This window comes from Cottoperca gobio, chromosome 7 (assembly GCF_900634415.1).
Source record: "Cottoperca gobio chromosome 7, fCotGob3.1, whole genome shotgun sequence".
In the NCBI taxonomy this organism is placed as follows: Eukaryota; Metazoa; Chordata; class Actinopteri; order Perciformes; family Bovichtidae; genus Cottoperca; species Cottoperca gobio.
In genome coordinates, this window is record NC_041361.1 from 19,131,905 (window position 1) to 19,144,556 (window position 12,652).

The 12,652-nt window shown below is 39.8% G+C and overlaps 1 protein-coding gene across 1 annotated transcript in view; it reads left to right on the top strand.

Annotated features, from left to right (window-relative positions):
• The window catches only part of LOC115010484 (plexin-A1-like), a 224,802-nt gene that overhangs the window by 188,792 nt on the left and 23,358 nt on the right, over nucleotides 1-12,652 (top strand). The window contains 3 exon segments of the mRNA XM_029435054.1: nucleotides 5,155-5,244; nucleotides 5,246-5,390; nucleotides 10,499-10,647. Of these exon segments, the coding sequence (XP_029290914.1) occupies nucleotides 5,155-5,244; nucleotides 5,246-5,390; nucleotides 10,499-10,647 (384 nt within the window).

A 12,652-nucleotide genomic window follows, 5' to 3' on the forward strand; every position in this document is an offset into this window, starting at 1 on the left:
TTCACTGCAGGTGCAGCTGGTTTTGGATTGAAGAGGTTTTTAAGTTCCTCAGGGCTGTCTCCATTTTTAAAGGCTTTACATTACTTTAATGGCGTAGACATTTAACAGTGCACAAAATATAATGAAACTAACCCTGCCTCACAGCAGCGACACAAATTATCTTTTCAAACATTTAAAAACAACCCATTTAAAAAAAACTAAACTATTTGTTATAATTATCATTATATCTAATATTTCTATTAAATACTGGACTATTTTTTACACTTTCTAAATTTCTATTAATGGCCTGGTGTGTGTCATGTTATTTGTCTTTAATTGTAAGTATGATCTAAACTAAACCATTATTTAGAATAAATAGCATAACCATTTATGAGATGATCAGTATCGTTCATGATCATTAAAATAAAATAAATATTTTAAATTGGTGTTGCACATCCCTACATTCTAGTGAAGGAGAAGTATGGGAGGAATCAATGGCTACATGGCTAAGCAGCAACAACAAGCCCTTGGGATATTTGCACAGGCCAAAAGTCAGAAATCATTGGGGATTCAATTAATAATTAATTATTTTGACCTTCCGTTAAGTGGTTATTTTGTTAACCGTTATCTCTATAAAATATCAGTTAATAGTGGAAAATACAACAGTCCCTAAATCCTAAAACATTTAATTTCTAATAATGATTAGTTGATTCTCAGGACTGTTGAATGTTCTAGTTAATTTCTGATTAATGAAACGGGTGCATTTGAACATTATTTTTTTTCTGTGCAATGGGTCGTGGGTTGTCATAAACCTGCCATTTTGTTTTTGGAATATACTATCAGCATACTGTTATATACATACTGCAACTGCTTCATCTACATCTGAATGTGAGGCAAACAAAGAGTTAAATTATGAAAAGAAAAGTGTATGAGTTTCTACTTTTTGCTACTGTTTATGTCCATGACAAGGCACTGTCAGCAGTAGGGCTCTGTCCTAGAGTTATGCAGAAACATAAAAGGTGGTATTAAGAATAGAATTGTTTCTCCAGGATGCCGCTGATATGTAGGCGCTAAGCTTGTCTCTAAGCTCTAATCCAGGAACTTTGTTCACTGTATAAACCTTTCTGATGTGCAAATGTTGTCTAGCTCTCAGCAAATTCCAAGCTAAAGTTGCATTTCTTAAAAGTCGTTGCCACGTCATTCTTGAGTTGTACTTCCTGTTTTCCATGTGAAGTATCACACGCTGCAACTATTTGTTTCATCACCTCCCACAGTGTGAATGCTTTTGATGTCACTTTCATTTTATAGAGTTTGGTATTTTCTGAAATTACGACACTGTGCTGGATAAAGTCAAAGAACAAGCACACGAGTGCGTCCCGCGGCAAACCATTCAGCTCCACATGTCCAGAGCTGTCAACAGACTGCAGACTGACGTCGCTGATTCACTGTGACTGCAGCAGACTTTCAGAATCACCGCGCAGCTCCTGGAGCATCTGTATTGTGGAAGGTCAAAACTCAGCTGGGCGACGCAGCACTCTGAATATACGTGGACCTTTGTCTGAATATCCCGCCTGTACGCCCCCCCACCTCCTGCCCCTTTTAAAACTTATCACCAATGTCCCTTCACAGCCAATATACCTAGAAAGGCACTGACATCCATGTAATTCAATATGATAGCTCTCAACGCAACCAAGGAGGAGCTGGAATTATTTATTTTATTTTTTTACCCCACTTTTCTTCTTTTTTTTTTAACAAAATGTCATGTTGAATATCAGAGCGTTGTGATGTGTTGGCGGGGGCGGTGGAGTTACTCCTTCGTCTGACAATAGCCGAAGAATAAATAGAGCTGTCTGTTCAGATCTCTTCTGTTGTGTGTGTGTGTATGTGTGTGTCTGTGTGTGTGTGTGTGTGTGTGTGTGTGTGTGTGTGTGTGTTAGTGCTCGTCTGTTTGTGTTTATGTGAACATCTTTGCGTGTGCCGTGTGGAATGCTGCAGAGAAGGACACAGCTGTAGCACAATAATATTCCCCGTGTACAATGACCTACATACAGGGGACCCCAATGGGTGTCCAGACATACTGGGCTTGTGTGGGTGTACAGAAAGATCTGGTGTGTGTGTGTGTGTGTGTGTGTGTGTGTGTGTGTGTGTGTGTGTGTGTGTGTGTGTGTGTGTGTGTGTGTGTGTCTTCAGATGCTCAGCTGTGTGTTGGCAGCTGCGTGCCTCCCTTGAGTTTTCGAAGAAACTTGTTTGTTGTTTTGGCCTTCAGCTTTTCAAGTTCCTCCGTCAGTCCCTCAGTCTGTCAGGAGAATAAAAATAGACAAATGCCTAGGAAATGTGTCACCGACTTAATATTGCTTACACTTGTGCTGCATTCAAATCTTCTGAGGATATGTGTCCCCCTGGATAATTGTACCAGAGACAGCAGTGACCTCTTATTAGACCATTTATTGGAAATGTGAGAGGTAACAAAGCAACTGTATATCTCCAAACATCATGTTTTATTGATGCATTGTGCATTCAAGGCCCACATCCAATATGTGCGCATAGATGTTTGGGTGACCCAGGCAATCTATCCTGTATTATAAAAAAACAGCAAGTCCTGAACCCGACTCATACTTGGAGCGGAAACAAACAGAAGGGAACAAGTTCTTTCCCTTAAATACTAAATCTTATTAATTTTTAAATAAAGTACATTTCAGCATTGCTATCTTCATTTGGAAACATGTTAAACCAGTATAGAAAAGCCAATTATTGTGCCAATAGTCTTATTTCACTGCAGTCATTTTGACGTGGCGATGGTATGAAAAGAACATGGACATCACACATAAATAATTATTAACATAGGGGATATTTGTGTTCTGGGAACCACAAAAAAGTATCATCATTTGCTCTAGTTACTGTACTTTCTTTGTGAGTTTTCTCTGTGAAACATGAACTCAACTGTACCTCCCAATAATCACATATTAAGGATGATTAACAAAAGTCTAGATGGATCTTACACTGGTCATAATCAACTCTTTTGTCAACTTGTGGGCACAACAAGCTAAAACAACAACACCATTGACATATTCTGAGAGAAACATCTTCCTCTTTAGCTGCTAAATGCTTCACTATGTTAACCAGCTGTTAACTTTGTCTGTTGATGTTAGAGTAAAACCAAACTAAAGAGCAGAAAGACAAACAATTGTTAATATAAACAAAAAGAATTGAAGGGCACTCAGAGAGCGCAAACCTTCCTCTAAGGCCGTTTCCAGAAGGAAAAAAATAATGTGTGTATTCACCCGCTCCAAGATGTAATGGCTTCTTTCTTGGCCCAGGCTACGCCCTACCACTGTGTTTCATGAACATTCTTTCCCGTAAACCTCCAGACAAACAAACAGACCAACAAACCAGTAACGAGAGTCACCAGTTACCGCTTCGAGCCGGTCCTATATGTCGACAGATGTGCCATTATAACATGAATGCAGCATTGTGTTCTGAAGTACATGAGCTGCATGAACTTGCATCCGCTTTTCAGATTGACTTGAAAACTCTTGATATTATCAGTTGTCAGAGTGAGAAACTGTTTCTCCGCAACCTAACTAATCCAAACTCAAACTATACTTTGCGTTTGTGTACAAGTTAATTCAGTTTAATCTCACTCTTTGCAGCCTGATCAGGTCCGCGCAGCTAATTGGCTGCTTAATCCTCTGCGAGCCAATCTTAATTGTCTCGACTATTGCAAATTAAATTTGGAGGTATTGCATACATTGATATTGATATAACGCCTTTTTCTTTTTCTTTAAGTCTTACTTTGTAATAATGTTAACATGCAAGTGCACTTATATTAGCTTTAAAGTGCATAATCACACCTCATTTTAATCGGTTATCAACCCCCCTTGTGGGTAGCTTGATTTGATGGATTCCAGTGCTGTGAGCTTTTCTCTCTCTCTGAGACGCACTGCGCTTATGTAAATGTAGTTAGTCAGAAAAAAAAAACATTACATGTGTTTGACTTCCCATAATTACCAAGACTCCTTGGGGAGAGATTTAAATGCTGGTGATTACTTAGTTTGATTACTTATGCTGTGTGTGAGTATGTGTATACGTGTGCGTGTATACGGCTTTAACACTGTCTGTGTCTACCTCCACTGCTTTAAGTACACAACTCTCTGACCTAAATCAGTTTGTCAAAGTTAACGGTGATATGTGAGGACATTAACGTCAAAATATATTTCTCAAACAACCCAAATATCGAGCCTAAATATCCTCAGAAAGAGGCGAGTCATTCAAAGTAAACTTGTGAGATCTTCATTACCAAAACCCTCTGAAGCTGCTCCCCTAAAGGCAAGACTTGCAAAAGCTTTTCGACAAAAAGTGTTCACAGCGAGTGGAGGTGATGTAAGCCTCCCCAGTATAAGCCTGTCAAAGATCGGCCTGTTTAGTGTGAGTGCAGAACACATGAACATTTAATGATCCTTGTGTTAGAAATCGGGTCAACCAACTTCTCTTTCATTGGACCACCAACCTTTGATCTCTCCAGACCACCTCAACTGTTCTCAAACTACCTGCTGCTGGAGAAGAGGCCGCTGACGTTTTCTTTTTTTATGTCTCTGTGAGAAGCGATAGTTCAAATCCTCAGACTGGCTGAAAGAATCCGGTAGCGGAATGTAAATAAGCAGCGATTTCCTCTCCCTTCACAGCTGTGGGAGGAGCTTCCTGTGTGGCAACGCGCTGGACTAGATTGATGTAGAATGTCAGGCATCAGTTATAAAAGCACACTCACTATTCTGAGCTGCAGTATAGAGACCATTAAAATAGTACACAGGCTTTACTGTGCACCATCATTGATGACAATGTGGAGGGATTTATTAAGATCTGGCAACTAGTTTTGGACATGGTAGACCCCTGTGGACTGGACTTTGTTCTACTAATGTACAACATTGGCACTAACGACAGCATACATTAGTAACTTCAATGTAATTGTTAATAATTAGTTGTGTGTCTGTGTGTATTTCTTGCTTTGTAGTGTGATTCCTGATTTTTGTGTTTTAAGGTAGTTTAAAAACTATGAAAAATATTTTTGGAATGGGAAGTTCAATTAAAAAAAGGAGGAAGAAACAAGTTTCTCTAGTTAACAAGAGTGTGTATTTTCTCCCTGTATAATTAAAAGTGTGTGTGTGTGTGTGTGTTCAGATTCGTGCTGGTGGGTTTGAGTACTCCCCAGGGACTCTTCACATCTACTCGGACAGCCTGCTGACGCTTCCTGCCATTATCGGCATCGGAGGGGGGGGGCGGCCTGCTTCTACTGGTCATCATCGCTGTGCTGATTGCCTACAAGAGGAAGTCGAGGGACGCCGACCGCACCTTGAAACGTCTGCAGCTCCAGATGGACAACCTGGAGTCCAGAGTGGCCCTGGAGTGTAAAGAAGGTAGGAAACAGTGTGTATGAACCTGTGTTACTGTGTGAGTCTGCGATGCCGAGCGATTGTGCAACTATGATGAGAAAGCAGCTTGAGGACATTTCTATAGACTTGACTGCCAAAGTGGATTTTTATAGCCAAAGAAAACGTGTGGAGCGAGAGAGAGATACTTGAGAGAAACTGCAGACAGAGATGCAATCAAAAGCAGCTTGATGCTGCCGTCATCACTGACAACAGGGTTTCTGCAGGATATGTTTACTGAGGTAAATGCAGCACTGCGTCATAGCTGAGTCATAGCAGATAGAAAAGCTGTTTTATTTACGAAAATACACGGCTAATATAAAATCCTGCAGCCAATTTAGTGACAGTTATATTGCCATCATCACAGAGAAACAGCAAACCTGTGTGTACAGCACCATGTGCCCGCCTCACATTACTGACACGACACAACAATGAGTACGGAAGCCATAAGAGGAAAGTGAAAAAGCATTTTCCTTGGCGATCCATTTTCTAAGTTTGATATAAATAGTTTTCTCTCGTGTGATTATAACTTAAAACAGGGAGGAAAAAGGTTTGGCCAGGATCAAAGTCGTGGATTTTCCCCTTTTTTGATTTTTACTTTTTGACCCTTCCCTTCGTTTGCGTACGATATAAGACTCTTGCTGTTTGAAGAAGAATCATTTCATTTAAATGAATTATTCTTTCTTTTTATACATACATAAGTATTACAAAACTTCCTAACACACAATATATGTACCTTAGTGGCGGGCCATGCATTTCACACCTAGGCCTTCAGTGATGTCATACACAGTCCTACCTGAATTATTCCACCTCTTAATACCATCATTATGACGCCATGGCTCTAGAAACTATACATTTAGACAGAAACACAGTATAACCGGGCGTTGCATCACCTTAACATAGTCAAGTACAACAGAGTTATATTAATATTTCCGAAGCATTTATAATCAATAAATCCGCATGTACAATTACGAGTGTTAAACTACCAGCTTTAAGATCGCTAGGATACTGTCAACACTTAAAAATAAAAGGCGCTTTTAAGGGATTAGTCTACAAAGTTTTATTAAGTCCACTAAAAGTATGTGAGCTTTAACAAGTGTGTTCACTAAACAGTGCATTGTCACACCTAAAGCAGTTTCATTTAAGAAATGTGATGATAAAGAATAAAGACACATAAACTATTCACTGAAAATAAAAGAAAACAAACAAATAATTTGCATTTGTTCATGAAGATATATTTGCGACAGTGGTGAAAGTGTATTCCTAGCCTTGAATGTCCACTTTGATAAAGGTTGAACCAAAACTCAAAATTCAACAAGTCTCCTTGAGTACTTTTACTACACAGCTGAGCCAGTGCGCCACACACATCTCTACATCTCTTGCAGAAGCATCAAACATTTTATATATTTGTCAAAAAACAAAATGCTTGTTACTCTTATTTGAACACAAAATCCATCCTCCTTTCTTTCCTCAAGAAGACTTCAATGACTCTGTTGTACAGTTCATCTGTGCGTTTCAGTTCCACCAATAAGTCCTTTTCTATAGACACGGAGGCTAATGCTGAAAGCCGAGTCTTTTCTTGAAAAGTTCGTCTCGAAAATGGCGTTGTAATGATATCTGCGACCAAATCGATCTCTTCTCCTCCTTCGGCCATTGTGGGTTGAAAAAACAGCTTGTAGAAATCTACACAAATTAGCTCGTTCAAGGTCAGTTGCTAGCTCTGCATAGCTCTGCCTCTCAATAGTGCGTATCCAATCAAAAGACGTGGACGTGCTGACGTTATCGTACACCTGCTAGCTTTCTAGCCTTCTCGAAATCTGATTGGTTAACCGTTTACTTTAAGTGACAGGCGCCTGCACTGTTGATTCTGACGGCCTAAGGGCAGATTTCGTGGACCCTGGCAACACATCATGGCTGAAATATGATTGGATAAAAGCTCTAACATAAAGGCCAGACCTCCAAATCTTGATCTGAGGCTGGAAGCAGCGCAACCAAGAGGAAAGCTATGAAATGAAGAGAATAGACTACGGGGAATAATTTAATGCATATTTGTGGAAAAAATATATCAAAATTAAATGTATATTCTGATGTTTAGGCCAGCAGAGAAAGCCTTGCTGGGCCTGACGGGCCACCACTGATGTACCTTGTGTTTAGGGTGCATGGAGAAATTACAAAACATGAATGCTTTTAGTCCTATTTAGAAACATGGGGTAGTGGTGCACTCCAGCCTCTTGTGGCCAAAATTAATACAACAACACACCAACAAACACCTGGCAAAACCTTTTTTCTACCTGTACAGGAGAGAAAAACTATTTAGTAGTTCAAGCTTAGAAAACGGTTCAACATAATTTTGTTTCTCACCGTGGCTCCATTCTGAGTGAGAGAGAGACGATATTAGGTCAAAGTAGGAAGGGGGTTGTTTGTGGAGCAGGGAGAGGGAAATGAGAGAGAAATATTTGGACAAGAAACGGACTGGGAGGGAGGGAGGGAGCCGATGAGGTTGAGTTTTAGCAGCAGAGTGTAAATGACTGATGTAAGGACAGCCCAGATTGTTTACACTCGATTAAAGTACACGGGCACACACAGCCATGATAAAAGGTTATAACATGATTACGCTACAGCCACGACACAGTCAGCCGCCGAGGGTCATTTGTCAAGCTAAAAATTGGAACAGTGCTGCAGTTTCAGGGTGATCGCTGCGTGTTTACTGACATTTTCAGAAAATGTGTTCTCACCTTGTATCATTTTTGACATTAGTGCTTTTCAAGAACAACACAGCCAGAAACCCCGTTCTGTCCTCAAAGAGAAACTAAGACAGTGTTGGAGTCGATGGAAAGAAAAGCACTCAGTTTTCCAGGAAATGAAGTATGGCCTTATTCCCACCCCGCCCCGCCTGCTGTACTCCCAGCTGGCCTATAGAGACGAGACAGTGTGTGTGGGCGGAGGAACAGATGAAGTGGGCGGTCCGCAGCGTGTGTGTGGGTGATAGGAAAAGTGTACGTGCGTAAGGTCGGCTCCACTCTAAGAGTCTTGAGGGGACGAGGCAGGGGACATTTGGTTCACTCATCCTTGAGAAGCAGACATTGCTTTGTACACACCATCCGAACTAGCATATTAGCAGTCATGGACCATTAGTTACACATTACAAAATGACAACTGCTGACTGGCAAGTGTCACTTTTTGGTTCAGGAGAGTGGAGATTTACGCTATATGAAAGCAAACAAAAAGCAAATGGCTTCCAAGCAAATTAATGAGCAAAGCATTGTTTACACGCTAATGTAAGCACACGCAGTGCTGCGGCTTCTTTTACACTTCACTTCCCTGATTTATGTGCAGATTGAGGTCTTTTCTTTGTGTAGTCAAATCAGAAGCACATGAAGGATTTTCCCAGGAAAGGTCTTTTCAACTGGACACAAATCCTGTTACAGCACCAGGTGATAATGAGTCAATCATTTATATGAAAATAACTTGTGTGTCCCGACTTTTACCAACAGTCATTGTATTTCAAATATGATACATATAGTCTTGGTCCTTTCGGTCACAAGACTGCACATTGCATTTTAAAGCTGTGTTTAAGGCTGTTTGATGAGTTTTCATCTAAATCTCCCTCTTACAAATGGAAAGTTGAATTCATAGGAGATAAAATGCACTCTTGCTGCTACAGCCTTACCTGGGGATACTATGACCAGTGTCTTATGGTGGTTAATGTTGGCTAATGTGGCTGCATTGAGTTCGCTGTCAGCCAGGTCGTCTTGTGATGACGTCTTTGAAACAAAGGAAACTTGAGTAAACTAAGGGGGATTCAACACCTTCTGCTTATGACCACAGTGGCTGCAGTACAGTGGAAGTCGGTCACAGTCTCGCTCTGAACTAGGTTCGAGGGATCTTGATGTGTTATTTCAACAGACCTTCCAGCCAATAAGAAGTCATAACTGTGTGCTTGTTTTGTCTTGCGTATTTCTTGGTCCTTTTTAAGCAGAACAATTTGCCATTTGAGCAAAAAATCTGAGATTGACTAATGATGGAAGTAGAGACGAGAGTTTAAGGAAAGTAATAGTAGTGTAAAAAGGAAGCAACGCCCCCTCTGTTCTTCTTCACTTGTCTTTATTTTGTCACCTCTCATCTTCACTTCTCTACTTCTCCTCTGGTCTGACCTTTACCTGCTCATCTTCCGCTCTTCTCTCCTTTCGTCCTAATCACTTATGTGCTCTAACTTTTCCTTTCCCCTACCAGCCTCACTTCTTTAACTCCTCATCTTTCTTTCTTTTCCTCTCTACTTTTTTTTTTTTCCTTTATTCCCGTTATCTTCCCCGCTTCCTCTTCATCTCTCTTGTGGACCAAACAGTCCAATAACAGCTGGGAGAAATTATGCATGAAAACTCATCCGTCGCTCTCTTAATAATTATCCACTCATGCAATTAATTGACTTTCCTTTCCAGGAACTTTGTTTTCTGTCTCCTGATTCTGCTTCTCCCTCCCCGAGCTAGCTTTCCCTTTTTTGGACAAGCAAAGATTGAATTTATCGGGGGCTAAGACACCAAGTAAGAAATGAAGTTCTCTGTCTTGTTTCTCGTAAGTGTTATCTCAGGATGTATGTGTACCAAAAACTCTCCAAGTTAGACTCAAAATTGTAGAGAAATGACATTGACATCTTTCAATCACACACAGTTCTGGTCCTGGTTCTGGAAATCTGATTCTGGATCTGCTATCATTCTTTAACGTCTACCAAACCTTGTATTTCCTCGTGCTTCTTTCTCTCTCGTCTGCGTTTTAGTCATATAATTATTGAATTACCCTCCAATCTCTGCTTTTTATTAAATAATGAAATTGAGATTACCGGTGTTACAGATTGATAGCATCAATCTGGTAGAACAAAGGAAGTCCTTGCTGGTAAGGAAGTGCTCTCTATGGCACAGGTTGTATCCTGCAGTGCAGAGTGAACTCTGGCTTGTAAGGACTACTTGAAGGGGAAGTTGCTGTAACACTGGAACGGGCAACATCACAAGGCAGTACTCTGTGATTATTGTCATTCCACAACCCGATCTGATGTACACGACCTCATCCTGCCACCTTCTCTATTTGTCTATTTGCTGTAGCTTTTGCCGAGCTCCAGACAGACATCCACGAGCTGACCCAGGAGCTGGACGGAGCCGGGATTCCGTTCCTGGACTATCGGACTTACGCAATGAGGGTCCTGTTCCCAGGCATTGAGGATCACCCTGTGCTCAAGGAGATGGAGGTACGGGTCAGTACACCAACAAATGAGCTTGAAACTGAAACCAACTCACCATAAATATTTAATTCTAGTGGAATCAAGAACTAAGCCTTTGCACTAATAAACTAACATCAGAGGTAGAAGAAGTGGTGAGATTTGTCCTGCCGGCTTCACTGCTCAACACCCTCGTAGCCATTATCCTATGACGGGTTTCATCAAAGACACTGTTAAAGTCTGAAAAGTGAAGTGAGAGGAACTCCACACATGGTTCTCTTTAAAGCAATTACATAATCTATATTTTACCTACTTTGTGTCGATGTATTCAGCTTTTCTCAATAAATGCAAATTCGTTTTCAAGAGCCTTAGTATCATCATTAGTTTGATCTCGTGGGACAGACGCTCACCATATTCTCTTGATGTGGGGAAGCAGAGTTATAAAGTGAGAACTGCTTGAAATTAACTGAAAATAAATGTTATGTAAGACGTACAAGAAGATAAAGAGATGTAAAAAGCATAGAGGAAGAAATACGATTGAGGGTAACTGGGATTCTTACTTGCATTATACATCACTGTTAAGTTATTAATTAAGCCAGCACATGCAAGCATCTTGCCAGCACAGCTGAATGGAGATAGTGCACGCGATTTACCGCTGAGACCGAGGGAAGTACAATTAATAGTGTGTCAACATAAACTACTCCCCTCCAAAGCTGGAAACCAGAGAGCCAAGTTTGCAATCAGCAGTATCATTAAGATGTAGAATCTGGTGCTGCTCCACTGACTTTGATTGGAACACTGACTTTTTGGAGTCGAGGAATAATTTGTTTGACCTTTTTACAGCTTCATTTAATCGTTCTAATCCAGAACGATTTATATTCCTAGAAAAAGAAAAGAAAAAAAGCCCTCTGGGCGGTTTCATAACTGCCCTGTCTTCCTTTTTTGGTTCATTCTTAGCGATTCATCCTCTTGTTTTTGGCTTGGAGCAACAGTAGTGATTACTTAAATACTGTAGAATTATTCTTGGATATAGAACAAAGCCCATTGTGGCTTCCAGCTGAGACTATAACGCTATAACTTATAAAGCTAAAACTACAAAACTAATGTAAAACCTGAAAGAATACAGAGTAGCTCGCAAGTGTTAAACAACTTATACTCCCTGTTTTGGTTTGCTACTTTTGCGGACTCAAATATAGTTTTGCCACATAATTCAATAGCATTTTATCGAATATGAATCTAGTGTCAAATCTGTTTATCAAATCTAAATCCTTCGGAGTCCCTTATTGAATTTAATCTAGTTTGGCTTTCAACATTTATAAAGTTCTCCTTTTACTGTCTGAGACACCAGAAATATTACAGTTTCAACCTCACGCACAAAGAATGTTCAGTCTGGAGATAGGACCAGAAATTTAAATACTGACTATATACTGTTGATTAAATGTGTGAAACATTTAAATATGATTTAAATAACAAGACACATGTGTAAGTTTAACTGGGAGACTTGTTCTATTTGTAAAGAGCCATGTGCATTATTGAACATCAATGTTACCATTTGTTAGAGAGAGTTACACAATTGAACCACACACATAGTGAGAAAACACTTCTCCAACAAACTTGAAAAAGAAGACGGGTCACACAATGTTTTAGAGATTTTTTTTTTTGGGACATTTTTCCTCTTTTATATGGTACATCTGACAACAGACATACATTTTTGAAAAAGTGACAGCCCTGATATATAATATAGTATACATTATTATTATTATTATTATTATTATTATTATTATTATTATTATTATTATTTCCAATGGAAACAAGATTAGTATTGGTCACTTCTTGGCGATGCTAAGTGCCTCGCATGGATATGCCCAGCAGGTTTTATCAACCGGTCAGCCTAAAACATCCTAAAATATCAAACTTTCTCCCTTTTTGAATTTTTTTTTTGTTGAAAAATAACACTATGGGTAAAAAGTCTCCTGATAAAAATACAGTCCACCTTTAATTTGAAGTGTGTCAGTCAGGCAGAGAGGTAAAGCGATCTTAC